Source organism: Salvelinus fontinalis, chromosome 20 (genome assembly GCF_029448725.1).
Source record: "Salvelinus fontinalis isolate EN_2023a chromosome 20, ASM2944872v1, whole genome shotgun sequence".
Taxonomy (NCBI): Eukaryota; Metazoa; Chordata; class Actinopteri; order Salmoniformes; family Salmonidae; genus Salvelinus; species Salvelinus fontinalis.
In genome coordinates, this window is record NC_074684.1 from 17,548,508 (window position 1) to 17,575,909 (window position 27,402).

Consider the following 27,402-nt stretch of genomic DNA (forward strand, 5'->3'; position numbering starts at 1 on the left):
TGGGCCTGTTTGCCCGCTCACGGCCTGAGTGTATGTGTGATTTCCATGTTGAGGCCCTCTTTGCGGGAGTGGGGGGCATGGGGTGGGCGAGAGGGGCATAGGTCTGATCTGAGAGGGCCTAAATGGAGTGTGGGCATGGTTGACTTGGGGGGATGTTGGTTGGTTGGTTGGGGGGGGGGGGTTGCAGTGAGCCACATCAATTTACAGAAATACTCATCATAAATGTTGATGTTATGCATGGAATTAAAGATTATGTATGGAATTAAAGATATACTTCTCCTTAATGCAACCGCTGTGTCAGATTTCAAAAAAGCTTTACAGCGACAGCACACCATGGAATAAACTGAGTACAGCGCTCAGCCACCAAAACAAGCCATACAGATACCCGCCATGTTGTGGAGTCAACAGAAGTCAGAAATAGCATTATAAATATTCACTTACCTTTGATGATCTTCATCGGAATGCACTCACAGGGATCCCAGTTCCACAATAAATGTTTGTTTTGTTCGATAAAGTCCATAATTTATGTCCAAATACCTCCTTTGTGTTTGCGCGTTTAGTTCACAAATCCAAATTCACAAGGCGCAGGCACTTAGTCCAGACGAAAAGTCGAAACAGTTCCATTACAGTTCGTAGAAACATGTCAAACGATGTATAGAATCATTCTTTAGGATGTTTTTATCATAAATCTTCAATAATATTCCAACCGGACAATTCCTTTGTCTTTAGAAATGAAAGGGAACGCAGCTCGCTCTCACAGGCGTGCGCCTTTAGGGAAAAAAGCAAACCATGCAATAATCTGAGTACGGCGCTCAGAGCCCAAACCAGCCAAAAAGATATCCGCCATATTGTGCAGTCAACAGAAGTCAGAAATAACATTATAAACATTCACTTACCTTTGATGATCTTCATCAGAATGCACTCCCAGGAATCCCAGTTCCATAATAAATGTTTGTTTTGTTCGATAATGTCCATCATTAATGTCCAAATAGCTACATTTGTTAGCGCGTTTTGTAAACAAGTCCAAAGTTACGAAGCGCGTTCACTAGGAGCAGACGAAATGTCAAAAAGTTCCGTTACAGTCCGTAGAAACATGTCAAACGATGTATAGAATCAATCTTTAGGATGTTTTTAACATAAATCTTCAATAAGAATTCCTTTGTCTGTAGAAAAAGCAATGGAACGCGAGCTACCTCTCACGTGAACGAGCGTCACGAGCCTGTGGCACTCTGTCAGACCACTGACTCAAAGAGCCCTTATGAGCCCCTCCTTTACAGTAGAAGCCTCAAACACGTTTCTAAAGACTGTTGATATCTAGTGGAAGCCTTAGGAAGTGCAACATGACCAATATCCCACTGTATCTTCAATAGGGAATGAGTTAAAAAAACGACCAACCTCAGATTTCCCACTTCCTGGTTGGATTTTTTCTCAGGTTTTTGCCTGCCATATGAGTTCTGTTATACTCACAGACATCATTCAAACAGTTTTAGAAACTTCAGAGTGTTTTCTATCCAAATATACTAATAATATGCATATATTAGCAACTGGGACTGAGTAGCAGGTCGTTTACTCTGGGCACCTCTGGGCACCTTATTCATCCAAGCTACTCAATACTGCCCCCAGCCATAAGAAGTTAGTCAAACAGCTCTTATTCGCTCCCCCTTCACAGTAGAAGCCTGAAACAAGGTTCTAAAGACTTTTGACATCTAGTGGAAGCCTTAGGAAGTGGAATCGTACCAAATCTACACTGTATCTTGGATAGGCATATACTTGAAAATCTACTAACCTCAGATTTCCCACTTCCGGGTTGGATTTTTTATCACGTTTTTGCCTGCCATATGAGTTATGTTATATTCACAGACATCATTCAAACAGTTTTAGAAACTTCAGAGTGTTTTCTATCCAAATATACTAATAATATGCATATCTTAGCTTCTGGGCCTGAGTAGCAGGCAGTTTACTCTGGGCACGCTTTTCATCCGAACGTGATAATAGCGCCCCCAGCCATAAGAAGTTAAGTTGCTTATGTTCTCATTTTTATAAGTCAGTAAAAAGTGTCTCTTGATTTTCCATAAGGAGCTCCTTTTTGCACTCTTTGCTTGCCTTATCATTTTTTACATACAGAGGATACTGTATTTGAATTACCTCTGAACTGCGGGAGACAGATTCAAAGCCCTCTGCATTGGGTTGGGGTAGCCTGTTTGATTCTCCTGCCATTGTTGGGCTAAAGGCTCTGACACCTCTCACTTGACCCGTCAGTGCTAATTTAAGTTGTATCTCCTTGTCCTAGCAGGCTTGCTAGTCCAACTCAGCATTCAGTCCTCATAAAGTAAAATATATCATTGTAATGTATTTCTCTTCTTGGCTTTTGAATATAAAATATGGCTTCAGACTAAACATTACTCACTCAGTTCCAGGTTGGATGGTGTTTTCTGTTTGTTTGCCAGAGCATTTGCTGTATAGCTTGGGCCTTCCAGGTAATTCTGTAATTCTGTCCAAAATCAGGTTGTAGGTTTTTGAGTTTTGATCTGGAGTGAAGGTTATGCTGTGGAGGGTAGAATCCTGTACATGTCCCTGCCAAAAAATCTAAGTTTATCTAACTCCAAATCTATATTTTTCCAAGAACATGCTGAAAAATGCAGGAGCTCACCTGCTCATGACCTCTCCTCGCACTCTCCTCTCTCTGTCTCTCTCTCTGTTTATCTTCTCTCTCTCTGTGTATCTGTGTGTCTCTCTATCTGTCTACTCTCTCTGTGTGTCTCTCTGTCTCTCTCTCTCTCTGTCTCTCTATCTTCTCTCTCTCTGTCTCTCTCTCTCTTCTCTCTCTCTGTCTCCCTATCTTCTCTCTCTCTGTCTCTCTCTCTCTCTCTCTCTCTTTCTCTCTCCCCCGTCTCTCGCTATATACTCTCTCTCCTCTCTCTCCCCCGTCTCTCTCTATATACAGTTGAAGTCAGAAGTTTACATACACTTAGGTTGGAGTCATTAAAACTCGTTTTTCAACCACTCCACAAATTTCTTGTTAAGAAACTATAATTTTGGCAAGTCTGTTAGGACATCTACATTGTGCATGATACAAGTAATTTCTCAAACAATTGTTTACAGACAGATTATTTCACTTATAATTCACTGTTTCGCAATTCCAGTGGGTCAGAAGTTTACATACACTAAGTTGACTGTGCCTTTAAACAGCTTGGAAAATTCCAGAAAATGAAGTCATTGCTTTAGAAGCTTCTGATAGGCTAATTGACTAATAGGCTAATCATTTGAGTCAATTGGAGGTGTACCTGTGGATGTATTTCAAGGCCTACCTTCAAACTCAGTGGGTTTTTTTTGCTTGACGTCGTGGGAAAATCAAAAGAAATCAGCCAAGATCTCAGAAAAACAATTGTAGACCTCCACAAGTCTGGTTCATCATTGGGAGCAATTTCCAAATGACTGAAGGTACCACGTTCTTCTGTACAAACAATAATACGCAAGTACAAACACCATGGGACCACGCAACCGTCATACCGCTCAAGAAGGAGACGTGTTCTGTCTTCTAGACATGAACGTACTTGGTGCGGAAAGTGCAAATCAATTCTAGAGGACCTTGTGAAGATGCTGGAGGAAACAGGTACAAAGTATCTATATCCACAGTAAAACGAGTCCTATGTCGACATACCTGAAAGGCCACTCAGCAAGGAAAAGCCACTGCTCCAAAACCGCCATAAAAAAAGCCAGACTATGGTTTGCAACTGCACATGGGGACAAAGATCGTACTATTTGCAGAAATGTCTTCTTGTCTGATGAAACAAAAATAGAACTGTTTGGCCATAATGACAATGGTTATGTTTGGAGGAAAAAGGGGGAGGCTTGCAAACCAAAGAATACCATCCCAACCGTGAAGCAGGGGGGTGGCAGCATCATGTTGTGAAGCAACATCTCAAGACATCAGTCAGGAAGTTAAAGCTTGGTCGCAAATGGGTCTTCCAAATGGACAATGACCCCAAGCATACTTCCGAAGTTGTGGCAAAATGGCTTAAGGACAACAAAGTCAAGGTATTGGAGTGGCCATCACAAAGCCCTGACCTTAATCCTATAGAACATGTGTGGGCAGGGCTGAAAAAGTGTGTGTGAGCAAGGAGGCCTACAAACCTGACTCAGTTACACCAGCTCTGTCAGGAGTAATGGGCCAAAATTCACCCAACTTATTGTGGGAAGCTTGTGGAAGGCTACCCGAAACTTTTGACCGAAGTTAAACATTTGAAAGGCAATGCTACCAAATACTAATTGAGTGTATGTAAACTTCTGACCCACTGGGAATGTGATGAAATACATAAAAGCTGAAAGAAATCATTCTCTACTATTATTCTGACATTTCACATTCTTAAAATAAAGTGGTGATCCTAACTGACATAAAACAGGGAATTTTTACTAGAATTAAATGTCAGGAATTGTGAAAACTGAATTTAAATGTATTTGGCTAAGGTGTATGTATATGTATATATATATATATATATATATATATATATATATACGTCCCCCCTCTACAAATAAACATAAGTGATGACTTGTTTTCTGGCTGCAGTTAGTCTGACCAGATGAAATTCCCTGTCAGTGGGAGTAGACAAATTAACACTCTGCAGGATGATGCCATTCACTAACGTCTAATAATTTATTCATTCCCTGACTGGGGAACATGCCAGAGAAGGTTCAGTGTGTGGTAATGTGTGTGTGTCTGTGTACATGTGTGTGTGTGTGTGTCTGTGTGTGAGCTTTGTAACCCAGACATCACCCCCTTCACTCCTATAGCACACTTAACAGTCAAGATAGGGCTGGGCGATATGGCCAAAATATCATATCGTGGTATTTTAAAACATTTTGACGGTATTTTATGTTTTTGAATAATAAAAGTTCTACATTTGCTTTATGAGTTGTGTGTGAACTTAGGGTGTTAACACATTCTAACTGATTTCAATGTGTCTTTCTCCATTCTGATTGTTTTATACTGTTCAATTCAACTTCAACCTAAAATAATTTCCTGCATTTCCATCAATTTCTGCATTTCCTGCACACATTTGAAATAATTTCCACACTGCCACAATATGGGCAAAAATACTAGGCCTTACTTTGTACCAAATGTTGCAACAATTTAGATCAAAACATTTGGGTGAACTTTTGGAATCATGTAATTGAATGTTTATTATAATTCTATAGTTAGAATATAAATAATAGCGGGCACTTTGAATACAGTGTTGTTTGACATGACAACGAATGAAAATGCCATGGACGAGTTATTGTGACAGTGAAAAGTGTTTCCTAGGGGACCCTATAATCTTTGGCTACATTAAATCTTTATTCATATAGCCAGCATATTCATGCTTTGCCTATTCCTCTTTGATTTAGAAGACACTGTTGCACAAACAACATGCTGATTTAAGCCTCCACCAGTACTGGTATCATGCTGTATTAGCTAGCTACGTTTGCTCTGACTCAGTACTTTTATTAGCTAGTTAGCTAGGCAGCTAACTAGCGATTAGCATTAGTGGCTAACACGATTTAGCATTAGTGGCTAACATGAGTTAGCTTAACTTGCTAATAAAATACAAACTAGCTGTTTGCAGATGTAAGAAACACAAACTAATATTGTAATTATAGAACGGTTGTAGATTTATATTGAGATCAAAGTGGAAACAACATCGTTGTCATCAACATTGTTGCATGTGCTGTATTGGCCATGCAGACTGAACAGAAGTGTCTCGTGGTCAGCAACAACAAATGCGCTCCTTGAGTGACGGGGTGGGACTAGGTCTGTGTGGAAAGCAGCATGGAGAGAGAGAGAGAGAGGGGAGGGATGACTCAAGTAGCGGAGTAAACTATAAAGATGGACGTTACACACGGCATATCACATTTAACAAACCAAACATTCAAATACCGGTATAGAAGGTGAAGTCAAAACCCAAACCGGTCCCTGCATAAATACCGGTATATAGTAAAATACGGTATACTGCCCAGCCCTAAGTCACGCCCCTGGGGTCGAGTCAGGCGAGTGATCAAGTCTTGTTTGTCTCTGGTGGCTGTCTGCAGGTCATTTTGAATTATTTCACTATTCAAATAATATCATGATTTCTTTTATATATATATATATTTTGTTCAACTTCAATGGGGAATTGATTGTGTGACTCAGTAGAGGAGTGTGTTTCTGTGTGTTTCTGCACAGATGTTGGGGTAGGGACGCGAGAGGAGCAGGGGTCGGTTTGTCTGACACAGAGGGAGAGAGACAAAGTAGCCAAACCGACTTGCGCAAGTTAAACTTGTTTCTGCAATAGGTTATCTTTCATCTCATCTGGTAGTGTCTGTCTTGACTGCATCAAATTTATGTAAAGAATCTAGCTAGCTACACTAGGCTAATTGAGACTATTTTACTGCACTCCCTGTGTCCTTGTATTGAACAACCTGTTGGTTGATCATTGTAGCCTTCTCCTTCTCATTTAGCCAACTTCATTCTATAATTGTAATTCCATTTTGCATTGATTTTGAATTCTCCCACTTCACTTGCTACACATGGAGCATCTGACTGGAGTGCTGTTTGATGGACCCACGGTTACACATTACACGCCTGAGACGTGTCGGCTGCCTGTAAAACTGTCATAAAACTCTTGTTTTATATGAATGTATAATGTCATGGTCTAACCTTGTATGTAGCAATGCCACATAGATAATTACATTTTAGACAAAGCCTTTTAATTAAAATAAGCTTTAAAAAAATAAAATAAATAAGAACCTCGCAAGTATCGAATACTAACGTCCGTTCGAAAGTTCAAATAACGGTGCCCATCCATACTGTCTGTCTGCCGGTGTGTTCTAACAGTAGTCAGTGTGTAATTCCCTCGGCTCGGTGGTGTGCAATGGATGAGTCATACACACACTGTCTCGCTGACTGACTGGCAGACAGATCACACAGCTACAGCTGCTCAGCCAATGGGATGAGGCACAGCATTGCAGGGAGAGTGACCATAGAGAGACAGACATTACCCCCATCCAACACACATCTATGAATGCACGCACCCACACACAAACACACGCATGCACCCACGCACAAACACACGCACCCACACACGCACCCACGCACAAACACACGCACCCACGCACTAACACACGCACCCACGCACAAACACACGCACCCACGCACAAACACACGCACTAACACACGCACCCACGCACAAACACACGCACCCACGCACAAACACACGCACCCACGCACAAACACACACTGCACTGACACTATTCAAAACTTTATTTGTCACATGCGCTGAATACAACAGGTGTAGACTTTACTGTGAAATGCTTACTTACAAGCCCTTAACCAACAATGCAGAGTTAAAAGGTAAGAATATTTGCACACCAATTTTTTTTAATAGTAACACAATAAAATAACTTATTGAAATAGATGGCACTAGCACGAGCAGCGAGACACAGAGACAGAGAGACACAGAGACAGAGAGACACAGAGACACAGAGAGACAGAGAGACACAGACAGAGAGACACAGACAAAGATAAACAGACAGAGAGACACAGACACACAGAGACACAGACACACAGAGACACAGAGAGAGCGAGAGAGAGAGAGAGAGAGAGAGAGAGAGAGAGAGAGAGAGAGAGAGAGAGAGAGAGAGAGAGAGAGAGAGAGGCAGACAAAGGTCATGTCTTGAATGGCAGTACCAAAACAGCAGCCTGGTTCACTGGAGTTTTACACTTCCTGCATGCCTGGCTCCCTGTCTGCACTGCTAGCATTGACACACACACACACACACACACACACACACACACACACACACACACACACACACACACAGCCCTGACTGGGTCATGTCTGGTGGAGCTGTTAGGTGTGTGTAGTGTTGAGCGAAGATCAAGTCTGATAAAGTTGCGTAAACAGAGACCGCAGTAACCTTGCTGCCAGGCTGACAGACACAGGGGAGGACAGGTGTGTGGTCCAGGGTGTACGTGCAGGGCCAGGGGTAGCAGGACCGATGGAGCTGTCATCGGGACAGGGAATAAGGTGCTTTTCCTCAGGTATGGATTGGCTGATGATGGTAGCACAACCATAGCTGGTGTAACCACTGTCGTTAATGCAGTAGGGGTCGGCAGATGTTTTGGACACTTGTTACATATTGTTTCTATGTAAGTGTTGGTGGTTTGTAGCAGGTCGTGACATTCATTGCTCTATGATTCAGAATGGAGATTGTCCTGTAATAGCAGGTCAATGGGCCCTGGTTGTCACACAATGAGAGGTCAGACCCTAATCCCTCTGAGTTACAGATAGGACCACACAGTCATATCTGTACACCGTTGTCCACCGTCACGGCGGCAGGTAGCCTAGCGGTTAAGAGCGTTGGTTCAGTAACCGAAATGTCGCTGGTTCGAATCCCAGAGCCGGCAAGGTGGACAAATCTGCCATTCTGCCCTTGAGCAAGGCAGTTAACCCCCAACAACTGGTCCCCGGGTGCCAATGATGTTGGGGTTGGGTTAAATGCAGAAGTCACATTTCAGTTGAATGCGTTCCGTTTGTTGTTTACTGTATGGGGGGAGAGAGGGGCGTAGGTAATGTATTATCGGGGCGTGTAGCGTACAGCTGTATGTATTGGCTCCCTTCACCCCTCCATGTCTGGCCCTGGACCAGACCCAACCTGCCCCAATCAGAAGCCCTCCTCCTTTTCCCTGCTGTCTCCTCTCCTCCAGGCTCCAAGCTGCAGCTGGCTGGCCTCAGGGAGAGGTGGCTTGACTCCAGGTCTGTCGACTGGGCTGTGGTCATCAGTTTTTGTGGCTGTGGTCATCAGATAGCCTATTGTATGTTCATATTTTCATTTAAACCGAGCTAAATAAAGTCTTACGATGAAAAAATCTCAGGATATTGGATGGAATAATTGTCTGTTTACTAAACCACTCCTGCTAACAAAGATGTAACGTGAAAATACAGAGCTGTATGCAGGCACACACACACACGCACACACACACACACACACACACACACACACACACACACACACACACACACACACACACACACACACACACACACACACACACACACACACACACACACACACACACACACACACACACACACACACACACACACACACACACACACACACACACACACACACACACACTCATCCCTCACCTCTTCCGACAGGATCAAACACAGGGAGGTCCAGAGCTGTCAAACATTGATCATAAAGCCAGGGGTTTATACAATAGCCATAATCCCTCGCCTCGCAGAAAAAACTATCAAATCCTAGCCGGCTGAATTACATTTATTTTAGGAAAAGGCTTAATCCAAATATATCCCAACCTTGTCATTTGCTTTGATTCATGCCATAAAACCCCCAGCTGTGCTGTGTGTTGTGTTCACTCTTCTTCCCCTGCTGTCTATCTGTCTGTCTCTGTGCTGCTCAGGAGAGGAGAGAAGAAACCCCTCAGTAACCATTCTGACAGGCTGGTTTTGCTGCTATTTATAGTTCCTGGTGTTAAGTCCTGACTGGGCAGGACTATGCAGGGATAGTTGAGGATGGACAGATGCTATAAAATACTAAGATGCCTGGAGTCCATGAGTGAAATTTAATGAAATCTGCCATACTCTTCTGACTGGTGTAACAAATTCCATGCCTGACTGTTTTAAAAATGTAGCATTGAGAGCTCTAACAACCCAATTTGCTGTTCTACTGTATCTATGTCATTGCGTCCACTACCTATCAATGCTATTCTAGGCACTTCCTCCATCACCTGACCTGTTTCAGCTGGAGATGTGTTTCAGATGAGATGTGTAATAATCCCTACCAGAAAACTGTTCTGTGGGTCAGTCTCAAAATCCATTGCGGAGGAATGGACCTAATCCCACAGAAATAGTCCCTAATCCAGGAGAAATTGGCCGTAATCCTGCACTATTCGGCCAATCTGCTATGCTCTGCTCTCTGTCTTCAATGACATTTCAGAGAGGATGACCTGGCACATTGAGACACTTCCCCTCTGCTGGCGCTTTCCAGTAACTAAGGAAACGCTCTTGACTTCCCAGAGTGCACCAGGCTACAGTCTCCCCCATGTGACACAGACTGTCAGGTCACACTGACCTTGAGAACATGCTGCGTTTGTTTCTGATGTTGTCTGTTGAATTTATATATGCATAGTGCTCCCCTCCTTCATTTAGAAAAGGACTGCGAGTGAGTGAGGTGAGTGAGTGAGTTGAGTGAGTGAGTGATTGAGTGAGTGAGGTGAGTGAGAACAGTGAGTGAGTGGGTGATTGAGGTGAGTGAGGTGAGTGACTGAGTGAGTGAGTGAGTGAGTGAGTGAGTGAGTGAGTGAGTGAGTGAGTGAGTGAGTGAGTGAGTGAGTGAGTGAGGTAAGTGACTGAGTGAGGTAAGTGACTGAGTGAGGTAAGTGAGGTAAGTGAGTGAGTGAGTGAGGTAGGTAGGTAGGTAGGTAGGTAGGTGGTGAGGTAGGTGAGGTAGGTAAGTGAGTGAGTGTGTTTTGGGTTGGAGATGGAATGGATGGAGCAGAACCTATGTCAGAGATAAGGAGGGGGGTAGAGAGAGAAGAGGTGGGGCACCAAGTTTGACAGTGGTCTGTATCAGTTTATTGATTGGAGGGAGGGGGGATTAAGAAAGAAGGAATGGCCAGGACACGAGCTAACCACACAATGGTTTCCACTGTTGCCCCTAGTGGACACACATCGATAATGCACTCTCTGTTTCATAACAGGTATAAACTGATAGAAGATATACTCCCATAGAAAACAGAACAGTGTACAGTGCATTCAGAAAGTATTTAGACCCCTTGACTTTTTCCACATTTTGTTACATTACAGCCTTATTCTAAAATGGATTAAATTATGTTTTTTCCTCATCAATCTACACACAATACCTCATAATGACATAGCGAAAACAGGTTTTTAGACATTTTTGCAAACGTATTAAAAATAAAAACAGAAATGCATTTATTTACATAAGAATTCAGACCCTTTGCTATGAGACTCGAAATTGAGCTCAGGTGCATCCTGTTTCCATTGATCATCCTTGAGATGTGTTCTACAACTTGATTGTAGTTGTCACGTTCTGACCTTTATTTCCTTTGTTTTTGTCTTTATTTAGTATGGTCAGGGCGTGAGTTGGGGTGGGCAGTCTATGTGTGTTTTTCTATGTTGGGGTTTTGTGTTCTGCCTGGTATGATTCTCAATCAGAGGCAGCTGTCTATCGTTGTCCCTGATTGAGAATCATACTTAGGCAGCCTGGGTTTCACTTTTGGTTTGTGGGTGTTTGTTTCCGTGTTAGTGTTTTTCACCACACGGTACTGTTTCGGTTTTCTGCACATCGTTTATTGTTTTTGTATTTCAGTGTTCAGTTCGGTTTTAATAAATCATCATGAGCACTTACCACGCTGCAAATTGGTCCGATCCTTGTTACACCTCTTCAGAGGAAGAAGAGGACGAGAGCCATTACAGTAGTCCACCTGTGGTAAATTCAATTGATTGGACATGATTTGGAAAGGCACAGACCTGTCTATATAAGGTCCCACAGTTGACAGTGCATATCAGAGGTAAATCCAAGCCATGAGGTCGAAGGAATTGTCCGTAGAGCTCTGAGACAGGATTGTGTCGAGGCACAGATCTGGGGAAGGGTACCAAAAAATGTCTGCATCATTGAAGGTCCCCAAGAACACAGTGGCCTCCATCATTCTTAAATGGAAGAAGTTTGGACCCACCAAGACTCTTCCTAGAGCTGGCCGCTCTAGTGAGAAAACGGGGGAGAAAATGGGGGAGAAGGGCCTTGGTCAGGGAAGAACCCAGATCTCCTCTGTGGAGATGGGAGAACTTTCCAGAAGGACAACCATCTCTGCACCACTCCACCAATCAGGCCTTTATGGTAGAGTGGCCAGACGGAAGCCACTCCTCAGTAAAAGGCACATGACAGCCCGCTTGGAGTTTACCAAAAGGCACCTAAAGGACTCAGACCATGAGAAACGATATTCTCTGGTCTGATGAAACCAAGATTGAACTCTGGTCTGAATGCCAAGCGTCAAGTCTGGAGGAAACCTGGCACCATCCCTATGGTGAAGCATGGTGGTGGTATTATCATGCTGTGGGGATGTTTTTCAGTGGCAGGGACTGGGAGACTAGTCAGGATCGAGGGAAAGATGAACAGAGCAAAGTACAGAGAAATCCTTGACGAAAACCTGCTCCAGAGCGCTCAGGACCTCAGACCGGGGTGAAGTTTTACCTTCCAACAGGACAACGACCCTAAACACACACCCAAGACAGCACAGGTGGCTTCGGGACAAGTCTCTGTGTGTCCTTGAGTGGCCCAGCCAGAGCCTGGATTTGAACCCAATCGAACATCTCTGGAGAGACCTGAAAATAACTGTAACGTAACAAAATGTGGAAAAAGTCAAGGGTTCTGAATACTTTCCGAATGCACTGTATCTGCAATTCATCCTATGAGTAAATAAACTGCTGATGAAGCGCATCACAAAATACAACCAACCACCACAATCAGAAATAATTCACACATTTACTAGTGTGGCTTTAGTTTCAATGTCATTCTGAGAGTCACCCAGGGAGCGGTATGTAGCCCAGCTGCTAAAGAGTTGGACATGTAGCTGAAAGGTTGCCAGTTCAAATCCCAGTCCGGGCATTGTAAAAGGGGGGAAATTGATCTGGCAACAGGAGGGCTGCTGGGTTCATATTCTAACCCCCCAAAAACCTACCGTTTGGCTCTTGAGCAAGGCCCGTAACCCCACACCATGCTCTCCATCCAGCTTGATCCTGTGCTCCTCTCAACTGTGTGTCTAAAGAGAGAAGATTCATTTCTGTTGTTCGCTGTAACTATGGACAATAAAGTTGTATTTTACCCCTCTTTTCCTGTCACACAGACCATCTTGCTCTGCAGCTCAAACGGCCCCCTCTGTCTGATGAGGAGCTGTTCTTTAATCCTGCCAATGTGAAAAGTGTCTTTGACCTGTGAATGGTAGATTCAGTTTGGTTGACCTGACCAGGTTGATGCATGCTCCAATGTCTCTCTTTTCTCCTTTTAATCTGTTCTATTTCTTTTCTCCTTCTCTTCATCCCCTCCTCCCTCTCCCTCTCCTCCCTGCATTGTGTGCTGCTGAGCTGATTCCGTTGGCGTCAACATGAGTCTTTCATCAGCCCTCTCATTAATCAAGTCATCACTCTGCAGTCTTCTGTCTCTCTCTTTTTCACTTCCTCATCTCTCTCTTTTCACTCTCTCTTATGCTCGCTTGCTTTTCTTATGCTCGCTTGCTCCTCTTCTATCCCTCTCTCCCTTTGACTCACTGTTTCATTCCCTTTCTCTCTTTCCTCCAACTCCCCTTCTCTCTCTCTCTCCTGCGGTATTCAACTTAGGAGCTACATTTTAAACTGTGATATGCCCTTGAAAACACACAAACACAGTTCACACACACACACACACACACACACACACACACACACACACACACACACACACACACACACACACACACACACACACACACACACACACACACCCTTTTGAGCTAGTATTAGCTTTACCTGTGAGTGCACTGCCTCTTGGACGTCATTGCAGAGATTGCTCAGTTGTCTGTGAGGAGAGAGTGAGAGCTGGTGTGAGACGCCTCACCATGTCCTAGTATTAGCATCACAAAATAAGTTCTGCAGCCACTCCTCTCCCCCTCTGAGAGATGTAGCCTAGCTATTTCCTCCAGCCGCTCCTCTCCCCCTCTGAGAGATGTAGCCTAGCTATTTCCTCCAGCCGCTCCTCTCCCCCTCTGAGAGGTGTAGCCTAGCTATTTCCTCCAGCTGCTCCTCTCCCCTTCTGAGAGATGTAGCCTAGCTATTTCCTCCAGCCGCTCCTCTCCCCCTCTGAGAGATGTAGCCTAGCTGTTTCCTCCAGCTGCTCCTCTCCCCTTCTGAGAGATGTAGCCTAGCTATTTCCTCCAGCCGCTCCTCTCCCCCTCTGAGAGATGTAGCCTAGCTGTTTCCTCCAGCCTCTCCTCTCCCCCTCTGAGAGATGTAGCCTAGCTATTTCCTCCAGCCGCTCCTCTCCCCCTCTGAGAGATGTAGCCTAGCTATTTCCTCCAGCCTCTCCTCTCCCCCTCTGAGAGATGTAGCCTAGCTATTTCCTCCTGTGATGGCCCTAACTGCAGATGTAGCCCCTGTCTATTGTAGCATATAGGCACCACTGGCTGATCCAATTTGAGATTGACTGACTGGGAGGAAATTGGCTCCATCTGGCCACCTGCTTTTCCTTTAGATGGAGACGCTGATACGACTAGGTCCTGTGTGTCACACAGCGCGCTTTGAAGACAGCTGCAGCTTTGTTCTTGTGTCCAGGGATGGGAGCAGTAATGTAGAGTTACAGTAGATAGACATACGTCTATGGCTGTCACGCTTGGAGTGGACATGAGGCAGGACCCTAAAGGCGTCAGCATGCTTCAGTTCGGCTGGCGGCTAGCCGTAGTCGGCTAGGCGAACCAAACGAGTGTGCTCGCATACTCCCTTATCCCTCCCTTAAAAGACCTTCGCTTGAAAAACTAGAAAAAAAGCAGCAATAGTACTGTTTGTCCCTGTACTGTAGCCAGTATATACTTCCTCAGAATAGTCCGAATTAATCTATCATTTTTGCCGTTTTTGCAGAGGATATCATTTTTTTTTACAATTTTCCAACTAACTAAGATGTTTGGTGCAGTATTTCTCAATGAAAAAAATGGCTTGAAAACGAGTCGTCTCTCATTGAATGACAACAGACTTTATTGAAGAATCCCTACAGTTGACCAATCACGGATGAAGGGGCGTATATAGAAAACATTTTGTGTGCCCGAACAGCTGGGGAAAAAACCTTAAGAAGTCCAAAACGAACAAACTCTTCCGAACTGTTTCAGCTGGGAAGCATGCGGACGCGTTAATAAAGGCAATTAGTCCCAGTGTTTTCAGTGTCTCCACTTTACATGGGCAGACTGGCAGTACAGTAAGTGCACCAATGCCTCATATGGAATAAAGCTTGTAGCATACTATACTCCTTTGCATTCGTGTTGGACAACATTGATTCTTTCTTCCGATTTCCCCCTCTTCCATTTGCTAGCATCCAATAATTTTCCATTTGACTCCTTCTCTTTCCTTCTCCATCAATATCTCACCTTTTGTTTTACCCCCATTTTTCTCTCAGGCTCTCTTCCCCCAGCAACTGTAGTGTAGATTTAGTCACACCTTCATTTGTTCACCTTATATGAACCTCACCTCATCATGTTGTCATCTCAACCACAGCTCTCTCTCTCTTTCTGCTCTCTCTCCATATCTAGCTCCCTTCTCTCCCTCTCTCCCCCTTTTCTTTTTCTCTCTATCAATCTCTAGCTCCCTCTACTCTCTTTCTCTCTCATCCCGCTCTCTCTATTTTCTTTCTCTCCCTCCCTCCCGTCATCTCCTCTCTTCTCCCCCTCTTTCCTCTCTGTGCTGACTGCTGACTGTGATGGCAGCATAGCGGTGTGACTGGGTCTGAATTCTCAGTGAGGTAGTGCTGCAGTGGAGGCAGCAGTCTGAGATTAGGGACATTTCCATAACAAACCCCTCACAGATTGGTTCTGGGCCTTCTCACATCAGGTCCTGGCAGCACTACAGTATTTTTGGAGCAGATTTACGTTTACTGGGATGAATATTGTCCTGGAGGCAGAGCTGAGCGATTTCATCTAGATGGGCCAGTGGCAATTTGATTATATCGTCAAAATTCATGAAAACAAAAATTAGCTTTTTGTAACTGAATTTAAGTTTAGGGTTAGACATAAGGTTAGCAGTGAGGTTACGGTTAGGTTTAAAATGTTATGACTTGTGTGAGTGACTATGCCAACTAGTGAATAGCCTGCAGAGCTACCTCCAGGTCATGAGTCAACCCAATAAATGCCAACCTGCATTCTCTTCAGGCATAGCCAGGCCAGCATCAGTCAGTACCAGAGGCCCCGGGGCATAAGGGCTGAGGGCCAGACCCAGATGCAGACACGGGAGGCAGATGGTTTGAGTATTTGATATTTATTAGTTCCAAAAAGGGTAGGCAAGAGAATGGTCGTGGACAGGCAGAAGATCAAAACCAGATCAGAGTCCAGGAGGTACAGAGTGGCAGGCAGGCTCGAGGTCAGGGCAGGAAGACTGGTCAGGCAGGTGGGTACGGAGTCAAGAAAACAGGCAAGAGTCAAAACCGGGAGGACTAGCAAAAGAGAGAATAGCAAAGCAGGAGCATGGGAAAAACACACTGGTTGACTTGAAACAGACAAGATGAACTGGCACAGAGAGACAGGAAACACAGGGATAAATACACTGGGGAAAATAAGTGACACCTGGAGGGGATGGAGACAATAACGAGGACAGGTGAAACAGACCAGGGAGTGACACTGGTGACACTGCCCATGTAAAGTGGAGACACTGAAAACACTGGGACTAATTGCCTTTATTAACGCGTCCGCATGCTTCCCAGCTGAAACAGTTCGGAAGAGTTTGTTCGTTTTGGACTTCTTAAGGTTTTTTCCCCAGCTGTTCGGGCACACAAAATGTTTTCTATATACGCCCCTTCATCCGTGATTGGTCAACTGTAGGGATTCTTCAATAAAGTCTGTTGTCATTCAAGGCTGCATGAAGAATACGTCCCTGTGTTTATTGTTGACTGTCTGTGAGAAGATAGGACGGCTCTCTCTGTCATTCACCACAACACCTCCTCATTGTTTTAGAGGAAAAAGGGGGAGGCTTGCAAGCCGAAGAACACCATCCCAACCGTGAAGCACAGGGGTGGTAGCATCATGTTGTGGGGGTGTTTTGCTGCAGGAGGGACTGGTGCTCTTCACAAAATAGATGGCATTATGAGGTAGGAAAATATGTATATATATTGAAGCAACATCTCACGACATCAGTCAGGAAGTTAAAGCTTGGTCGTAAATGGGTCTTCCAAATGGACAATGACCCCAACCATACTTCCAAAGTTGTGGCAAAATGGCTTAAGGACAACAAAGTCAAAGTATTGGAGTGGCCATAACAAAGCCCTGATCTCAAGCCTATAGAAAATTTGTGGGCAGAACTGAAAAAGCGTTTGCGAGCAAGGAGGCCTACAAACCTGACTCGGTTACACCAGCTCTGTCAGAAAGAATGGGCCAAAATTCACCCAACTTATTGTGGGGAGCTTGTGGAAGGCTACCCGAAACGTTGGACCCAAGTTAAACAATTTAAAGGCAATGCTACCAAATACTAATTGAGTGTATGTAGACTTCTGACCAACTGGGAATGTGATGAAAGAAATAAAAGCAGAAAGAAATCATTCTCTCTACTATTATTCTGACATTTCACATTCTTAAAATAAAGTGGCGATCCTAACTGACTTAAGACAGGGAATTTTCACTAGGATTAAATGTCAGGAATTGTGAAAAACTGAGTTTAAATGTATTTGGTTAAGGTGTATGTAAACTCCCGACTTCAACTGTGTGTGAGAATTCTGTTCATTGACTACAGCTCCGCATTCAACACCATAGTGCCTACAAAGCTCATCACTAAGCGACGGACCCTGGGTCTAAACACCTCCTTCTGCAACTGGATCCTGGACTTCCTAACAGGCCACCCTCAGGTGGTAAAGGTAGGTAACAACATGTCTGCCACTGTCACGCCCTGGCCATAGAGAGGCTTTTATTCTCTATTTTGGTTAGGCCAGGGTGTGACTAGGGTGGGCATTCTAGTTTCTTTATTTCGATGTTTTCTGTTTCGATGTTTTGGCCGGGTATGGTTCTCAATCAGGTACAGCTGTCTATCGTTGTCTCTGATTGGGAATCATACTTAGGTAGCCTGTTTTGCCACCTTAGTTGTGGGTAGTTGTCTGTGTTATTGGCCTGTATAGCCCTAGTCAGCTTCACGTTCGTTTTTTGGTTGTTTCTTGTTTTTGTTGGCGACATTCATAATAAAAAGAAATGTACGCTCACCACGCTGCACCTTGGTCCGGTCATTTCCCTGACGACGTTCGTGACAGCCACGCTGATCCTCAACACTGGGGCCCCTCAGGGGTGCGTGCTTTGTACCCTACTGTACTCCCTGTTCATTCACCCATGACTGCATGGCCAAGCACGACTCCAACACCATCATTAAGTTTGCTGACGACACAACAGTGGTAGGCCTGATCACCGGCAACGATGAGACAGCCTATAGGGAGGATGTCAGAGACCTGGCAGTGTGGTGCCAGGACAACAACCTTTCCCTCAACGTGAGCAAGACAAAGGCTCTGATCGTGGACTACAGGAAAAGGCTGGCCGAACAGGCCCCCATTAACATCGACAGGGCTGTAGTGGAGCAGGTCGAGAGTTTCACTTTCCATGGTGTTCACATCACCAACAAACTATCATGGGCCAAACACACCAAGACAGTCATGATGAAGGCACAACAACACCTTTTCCCCCTAAGGAGACTGAAAAGATTTGGCATGGGTCCCCACATCCTCAAAGTTATACAGCTGCACCATGAAGAGCATCCTTACTGGTTGCATCATCGCCTGGTATGGCAACTGCCCGGCATCGGACCATAAGGTGCTACAGAGGGTAGTGCGTACGGCCGAGTACATCACCGGGGCCAAGCTTCCTGCCATCCAGGACCTATATACTAGGCGGTGTCAGAGGAAGACTCCCAAAAAATGTCAAAGACTCCAGTCACCCCTAGTCATAGACTGTTGTCTCTGCTACCGCACGGCAAGCGGTACTGGAGCCCAAGTCTAGGTTCAAAAGGCTCCTGAACAGCTTCTACCCACAAGCCATAAGCCATAAGACATAACAATTAATCAAATGGCCACCCGGACTATTTACATTGGTTGTGTGTTTCAATGAGTTCTAAGCCGTTCTGTATGCACTTGTGTACTTGAAAATGTAATTTGTCTGTGTGGTTGCGTGCAGTGCATGCACATGTAATGTACATCTGTACACTGTTTATAATGTCAAAGTTGAAACACTCATCTTGAGCTTAGAAACAGCTCTGTCTGTCTGTGTTGTCCAGAGACTCCTTTGACAACAGGCAGTTCCTAGCAGAGTCTGGGTACAAAGGTCTCTCTCTGGGCTGCTGTTCCACTGAACACTAGATTTTCCATTTCCCCATTAAGGTTAAGTCTGTCAATAACTGGTTAGAAGACTGGGTGGGCCTTCTATTGTGACTCTCCTTTATCTAATCAAGGGTTTCCCACAGGCAGGCAGGCCGTTGTGGCCGGAGTGATGATGGCTTTATGTGGCCAAAGATAAGCAGCTAAATGGATTGACTGGGCTTTGTTTACAATAGAAAACCGTGGCGAGTGGGAGGCTTTATTGGTTTAAAATGATTGTTTGGTTTCAACTTACCTTATATACAGTTGAGTCCTGATAAGTACACATCGGATAAGTGAACATACATCAGTTTAAGTGCAGTTCTGTTGATCAATTCCATTTCACTTGCTTCAGATATAAGGAGTGGACTGTATTCGATTGACTCTGCTGTTACTGTCTCTCTCATCTAACTCTGGTCACATTTCTACTCTATTGCCATGTGGACAAGTGGCTGTTAAACTGCTCCGCTTATGCAGACAGTCTGTCTTTGTGTGTGTTTTATCAAGGACCTTGTAGTGATGTGTGAAATCAGCCCCAGCCTCTGTCGACGTGGTCTGGCTATGTTGAAGCCCTTACACTCTTTTATAATCAGCTCAACGACACAAACGGGTCCTTGTGAGTCAGGTGGGTTTATGAAATGGTGTTCAAAGCTACCCCCTGGTCGCCCCCCCACTGGTGTGTGACAGGCTGAGATGGGTTGTTTATCGGAAAACCGTGTGTGTGTGTGTGTGTGTGTGTGTGTGTGTGTGTGTGTGTGTGTGTGTGTGTGTGTGTGTGTGTGTGTGTGTGTGTGTCCGTGCGATCGGGGTGACAGAGGCAGATTTTCCATTAAGGAAGGACAACATGATAAAATATTACATTGGCACTGCAGGATCGTTCCGTCAATACACCCGAATGGACAGTGGGCAGAGAGGGAGAGACAGGGCAAAAGAGAGAGTAAGAGAAAGAGAAAGGAAATGAGGAGAGATGGAGTGGAGAGAGGCAAACACATGCTACTCTCTATGCAGTGTACCTGGTTGGCATTAGTGGGAGTGTATGACTTAAAACAGTCATGCAATACCACCATATAATAACCTGTCCCTTGCCTCAGCATGGCTGATGTTCTGTGCATCGCATGTATTCACATACAGATGAGTACTCTCCCGGTCTATGTGTATTCCATGGAGGTAACGTGTTAGCTGTATTCCATGGAGGTAACGTGTTAGCTGTATTCCATGGAGGTAACGCGTTAGCTGTATTCCATGGAGATAACGTCTTAGCTGTATTCCATGGAGATAACGTGTTAGCTGTATTCCATGGAGGTAACGTGTTAGCTGTATTCCATTGAGATAATGTGTTAGCTGTATTCCATGGAGGTAACGTGTTAGCTGTATTCCATGGAGGTAATGTGTTAGCTGTATTCCATGGAGATAACGTGTTAGCTGTATTCCATGGAGATAGCGTGTTAGCTGTATTCCATGGAGGCAATGTGTTAGCCGTATTCCATGGAGGTAACGTGTTAGCTGTATTCCATGGAGGTAATGTGTTAGCTGTATTCCATGGAGGTAACGTGTTAGCTGTATTCAATGGAGGCAACGTGTTAGCTGTATTCCATGGAGGTAACGTGTTAGCTGTATTCCATGGAGGTGACGCGTTAGCTGTATTCCATGTAGGCAACGTGTTAGCTCTATTCCATGGAGGTAATGTGTTAGCTGTATTCCATGGAGATACCGTGTTAGCTGTATTCCATGGAGGTAATGTGTTAGCTGTATTCCATGGAGATAACGTGTTAGCTGTATTCCATGGAGATAGCGTGTTAGCTGTATTCCAGGGAGGCAATGTGTTAGCCGTATTCCATGGAGGTAACGTGTTAGCTGTATTCCATGGAGGTAATGTGTTAGCTGTATTCCATGGAGGTAACGTGTTAGCTGTATTCAATGGAGGCAACGTGTTAGCTGTATTCCATGGAGGTAACGTGTTAGCTGTATTCCATGGAGGTAACGCGTTAGCTGTATTCCATGTAGGCAACGTGTTAGCTCTATTCCATGGAGGTAATGTGTTAGCTGTATTCCATGGAGGTAACGTGTTTGCCGTATTCCATGGAGGTAACGTGTTAGCTGTATTCCATGGAGATAACGTGTTAGCTGTATTCCATGGAGGTAACATGTTAGCTGTATTCCATGGAGATAACATGTTAGCTGTATTCCATGGAGGTAATGTGTTAGCTGTATTCCATGGAGATAACGTGTTAGCTGTATTCCATGGAGATAACGTGTTAGCTGTATTCCATGGAGGTAATGTGTTAGCTGTATTCCATGGAGATAACGTGTTAGCTGTATTCCATGGAGGTAACGTGTTAGCCGTATTCCATGGAGGTAACGTGTTAGCCATATTCCATGGAGGTAACGTGTTAGCTGTATTCCATGGAGGTAATGTGTTAGCTGTATTCCATGGAGATAACGTGTTAGCTGTATTCCATGGAGGTAATGTGTTAGCTGTATTCCATGGAGATAACGTGTTAGCTGTATTCCATGGTGATAGCGTGTTAGCTGTATTCCATGGAGGCAACGTGTTAGCCGTATTCCATGGAGGTAACGTGTTAGCTGTATTCCATGGAGGTAACGGGTTAGCTGTATTCCATGGAGGCAATGTGTTAGCTGTATTCCATGGAGGTAACGTGTTAGCTGTATTCCATGGAGGTAATGTGTTAGCTGTATTCCATGGAGGTAACGTGTTAGCTGTATTCTATGGAGGTAACGTGTTAGCTGTATTCCATGGAGGTAATGTGTTAGCTGTATTCCATGGAGATAACGCGTTAGCTGTATTCCATGGAGGTAATGTGTTAGCTGTATTCCATGGAGATAACGTGTTAGCTGTATTCCATGGAGATAGCGTGTTAGCTGTATTCCATGGAGGCAACGTGTTAGCCGTATTCCATGGAGGTAACGTGTTAGCTGTATTCCATGGAGGTAACGGGTTAGCTGTATTCCATGGAGGCAACGTGTTAGCTGTATTCCATGGAGGTAACGTGTTAGCTGTATTCCATGGAGGTAACGTGTTCACTGTATTCCATGGAGGTAATGTGTTAGCTGTATTCCATGGAGGCAACGTGTTAGCCGTATTCCATGGAGGTAACGTGTTAGCTGTATTCCATGGAGGTAACGTGTTAGCTGTATTCCATGGAGGTAACGTGTTAGCTGTATTCTATGGAGGTAACATGTTAGCTGTATTCCATGGAGGTAACGTGTTAGCTGTATTCCATGGAGCTAATGTGTTAGCTGTATTCCATGGAGATAACGTGTTAGCTGTATTCCATGGAGGTAATGTGTTAGCTGTATTCCATGGAGATAACGTGTTAGCTGTATTCCATGGAGATAGCGTGTTAGCTGTATTCCATGGAGGCAACGTGTTAGCCGTATTCCATGGAGGTAACGTGTTAGCTGTATTCCATGGAGGTAACGGGTTAGCTGTATTCCATGGAGGCAACGTGTTAGCTGTATTCCATGGAGGTAACGTGTTAGCTGTATTCCATGGAGGTAATGTGTTAGCTGTATTCCATGGAGGTAACGTGTTAGCTGTATTCCATGGAGGCAACGTGTTAGCTGTATTCCATGGAGGTAATGTGTTACCTGTATTCCATGGAGGTAACGTGTTCACTGTATTCCATGGAGGTAACGTGTTAGCTGTATTCCATGGAGGTAACGTGTTCACTGTATTCCATGGAGGTAATGTGTTAGCTGTATTCCATGGAGGTAATGTGTTAGCTGTATTCCATGGAGGTAACGTGTTCACTGTATTCCATGGAGGTAATGTGTTAGCTGTATTCCATGGAGGTAACGTGTTAGCTGTATTCTATGTAGGTAATGTGTTAGCTGTATTCTATTTAGGTAACGTGTTAGCTGAATTCCATGGAGGTAACGTGTTAGCTGTATTCCATGGAGGTAACGTGTTAGCTGTATTCCATGGAGGTAACGTGTTAGCTGTATTCCATGGAGGTAACGGGTTAGCTGTATTCCATGGAGGCAACGTGTTAGCTGTATTCCACGGAGGTAACGTGTTCACTGTATTCCATGGAGGTAATGTGTTAGCTGTATTCCATGGAGGTAACGTGTTAGCTGTATTCTATGGAGGTAATGTGTTAGCTGTATTCTATGGAGGTAACGTGTTAGCTGTATTCCATGGAGGTAATGTGTTAGCCGTATTCTATGGCAACTCTGTTGTTTACCCTGGACAAATAGCCGTGTTTCACCACCGGGTAGCTCAAATTATAAGACGAGGAGGAGGAGGCAGACTGGTTAATCATCATCATTTTATCCTTTGATATATCACAAGTAGTGTTTACTACAGTAGAATAAGCAATGAGGATGCGGAAATGAATTCTAATATGATTATTATATGACTATGAGTGGTTATACTAGTATTTGAACAATCTTTTTAGAATATAACATTAATTGGTATATGTTTCATTAGCCTCACCTGCCTGATCTCGCAAGCTTACATGATTGTTGCTGCACGTCAGTGGCGGTCGGTGCTGTTTAAGATGAGGGAGGATGATCTTTTTTTTAATGAACATGGCCTTTTTTCTATTACAGCATATTGGATGACTGTCATTCATATTCCATTCACCCAGCTCAATGTAACAGCGATAGGTTTAGGCTAAAACATGATACTCACATTTTCCCTGTACCCATCATGAGGTTGCTACAACCTAGCCTGGGAATGAACGTTTACAACGTAGGTGCACAGGTCGAGAGAATTTTGAATAATCACGGTGACAGACAGTGACACATTCAATACCGCCTTGCCACTCTTGCCTGCATTTCACTGTACTAGGGTGTAATCATTAGTCCAACAGTTGCAAACAAGCATTTCTGTTGGACAATATCAGGTATGTTTATCCCCATTTCTTTCCGTTTGCTTCAATTTAAGTAAACGTTTTTCAACAGAATCGGCGCAATGAATACACCCCTGGTCATACGCAAACACAGTTCCCTTACATAGCAGCCACATAAAAACAACTCGTTGTGTATATATAGTTCCATCTATCTATATACTCTCCTCATCTCACCTTTTCCATCACTTGTGGACTTCAGTGCACAACACATCAGCTGTCTGTGACCAGGCGAAAACACTTTTCCAAGCCAAACCTTCATATCATGACCGCTAACCGCTACACGTTGTCACGTCATAGTCAACCAGAACTACTAGAACTAACACATTAGTAAATCTGCTACAATCATGCAGTACAGCAGAAAGCAGTTTAGCAGGCCCCAGTGGCAATAAATTAATAAAACCAAAAGCTTACCTTGACTTGGAAGGGTTCCAGTGTTGGATAGCCATAGCCAGCTAGCTAACATAGCATCCCTCTCTGTTTGAGCTGGGTGTTTGAGTAGACTAAACTCTCTCTCTGTCTCTCTCTCTCTTCTCCTTACTTTTGGAATAAATTAATTTGTTAAAAACAGATCAACTATTGTCTTTCTCTCTCTTTGAGTCAACTACTCACTACATTTTATGCAGTGCAGTGCTAGCTAGCTGTAGCTTATGCTTTCAGTACTAGATTCATTCTCTGATCCTTTGATTGGGTGGACAACATGTCAGTTCATGCTGCAAGAGCCCTGATAGGTTGGAGGACGTCCTCCGGAAGTTGTCATAATTACTGTGTAAGTCTATGTAGGTGAAGAACCATGAGCATTGAAGTCAATGTACCCAGAGGAGGACGGAAGCTAGCTGTCGTCCAGCTACACCATGGTGCTACCCTACAGAGTGCTGCTGAGACTACTGTAGATCTTCATTGCAACAGTTTATTTTCATAAATTATTTGGTGACGTGAATATATTTATTATGAAAAGGACAACTTTTTAAAATTGTTTACTATTTTTATGAAGTTCACTGAGGAGGATGGTCCTCCACTTCCCCCTCTGAGGAACCTCCACTGCTGCACATGTAGCGCAGCTGGAATCAATCTGGTATTTATGAAGCTAATATTCCATATTCATACTGCAGAATATTATTTGAATCCTTCCCCAGAGCCAATGTGTCTGAGCGTGTCTCTTGATTTTAGGGAGCATGGTGTGGAATGCAAATCAACGTTTGATATTGTGTGTGTGTGTGTGCTGGGGGCAGTGATGTCATAACTGGAAGAGGGAGCGAGGGAAGGGGGGGCTAGTGGTCTGATTCCTCTCGGAGTCTCGACTTCTCCAGTCAGCCAGCTCTGACTAACAACCAGCCTGCCTCACAGCTAGAGATTACTACAGAGTGTGCTCTTCAGAGAACAATACAACACACACACTCTCCCCCTTACACACACACACCGGCGTGAACACACACACAGAAACACACAGCCAGGTGCTCCGGACCGAGACCTAGATTCTAGCAGTTATTTGTCTGTTTGAGCGGTACAGAGAGGAGCAAAGTGGAAATGCCTTCCCGAAACCTGGACTGTGATATCTTTGTCCTCATCGCCTGTGTGGTGGACGTTGAGGTGTTCACCAGTCAGGAGGTCAAGGTAGGACAAGATACACATACACACTCCTAGAAGGCAGCACAGAACACACTTCACACACACTTTAGAAGACAGGACTAGAATGTGTGTTCTGTGGGTCTGTCTATGCTGCTCAAACAACTCTACACAACTGCATGCATTTTGTGCTTTCAGTCTGCAATTACTGTAAGACTATTCTGAGGTTGTGTCTGACAGTGTTGTACAGAACCGTTGTTTTGTCCCATCATCAGCCGACTAGAAGCGACACCATGTCAATGTAAACACTGTCTCGGCTGTGAGTCCAGCTGGACCAGATGAGCTGATGGATAAAAGGCTGTGTTCTGTTTGATGTGGGATTAGAGAGACATTAGGTTAGCTAGTCACCTGTCAGTCACTCCAGTCCATTTTATTTATTTATTTAACCTTTATTTACCTAGGTGTCGTGTCTTTGCTATCGTTAAATTGAAGACTTATAGTTTTTATCATATATTCCTGTAATTAGGGCTTACGCTATCACTTGAGTAATAACGTAACTAATTAACTATGAATTCGAGGGCACCAGGGAAAGTTATTAGATTACAAAGTTATAATTTCCCAATATAACCTTTCAAATATTTTCATATCTGATCAATAGTCTTCTAATTAATGATTTATTTACTCTTTCTCACGTCAGTCTCATTCCAAACGTCGTAAATCGTTGATCTGCACGAACCCAGTCTTCACTATGAGTCATCCATACATCAATTGTCTTAAATCATTTATTTATTACTAACTAATTAATTCACAGAAATGCATAAACAAACAAACAAACTTAAAATAGTTACATGAAATGATGGGAGCAATATACCCTAGTGGGCTGAACCGGCATGGCGGCTGTTAGACAAAGGGAAAGTTGCGTTCGACTAATAATTTACTACAGAGTCCATAACTATAACAATTGACATGCTAATCCTTACACATGAACGCTCACTCATTCGGGAACAATTGCAATCAATATATATATAGTTACGTTCAGTGTGTGTGTTGTCTTGATCGTTGGAGAGAAGTTCGTTTTTGTTGGAGTTATTGTGGAGAGTTCAGAGTGACATTCGTTATAGAATGGATGTTTCGGCGGTTGTCTTTCTTCGCGTTCAATGATACCGAATTCCTAGCTGCAGACTAGAAGTCAATATCAAAGACTTGTTATGATTCGTATAAGAGTTTTAACCACGTGGGATGGTTAAAAGATTCAGCAGTCTGGTCTCAAACCTTGGCCCTCTCGTTATCGAGGTAAGCTGGTCTGCAACCTTTGTCCTCTCGTGATTGAGAGAAACATGGTCTTAATGGTAATTTCCTAAGAGTTGGCTTTTATTCAGATAGCAGAGAGGGGTGGTCCCATGGTCTCTGACCCATACTGGGCTCAGGGCGGTCCTTGGATTTAGTTCAAATCAAAAAGGTATTTGTATTTTTCTTAATTAAACAGTCCAAAATCATATTACACAATTATACAAACAGTAGCATACTCACTCATTCATTTTATACAACAAACAGATGTAAACCTCATATCTGAGGTTATTATATAAACAGCGGTATGGTAATGTGGTCCCACAGTCTCTCCTGAGTTTCCCACGTGGTGACCAATGGACATGTTAATAGCTGGACTCCCCACCGACCTTTAATACTTTTTCCGGAACATGAAATCTGTTCGTACCTCAAGTTCTGTGAGGTGGAAGAGAATTCCTTTGTCCTGAAAGTTTACCCTCTGTCTTAATACTGTTTGTGGTGGGGAGATTCTCAGGAATTTACGACATCTCTCTGTGATCACCGCATGGGTTGTGGTGGAAAGGGA

The 27,402-nt window shown here is 43.9% G+C and overlaps 1 protein-coding gene across 2 annotated transcripts in view; it reads left to right on the top strand.

Annotated features, from left to right (window-relative positions):
* The window catches only part of LOC129817424 (calcipressin-2-like), a 110,996-nt gene that overhangs the window by 22,461 nt on the left and 61,133 nt on the right, over nucleotides 1-27,402 (top strand). The window contains exon 1 of one of the 2 annotated variants that reach the window (XM_055872642.1): nucleotides 25,259-25,598. The exons of the other annotated variant lie outside the window; for it this stretch is intronic. Coding sequence (XP_055728617.1) covers nucleotides 25,512-25,598 — 87 coding nt within the window. The 5' untranslated portion in view covers nucleotides 25,259-25,511. Of the gene's footprint in view, nucleotides 1-25,258; nucleotides 25,599-27,402 lie in introns of those variants that run through there. 2 annotated transcript variants of the gene reach the window in all.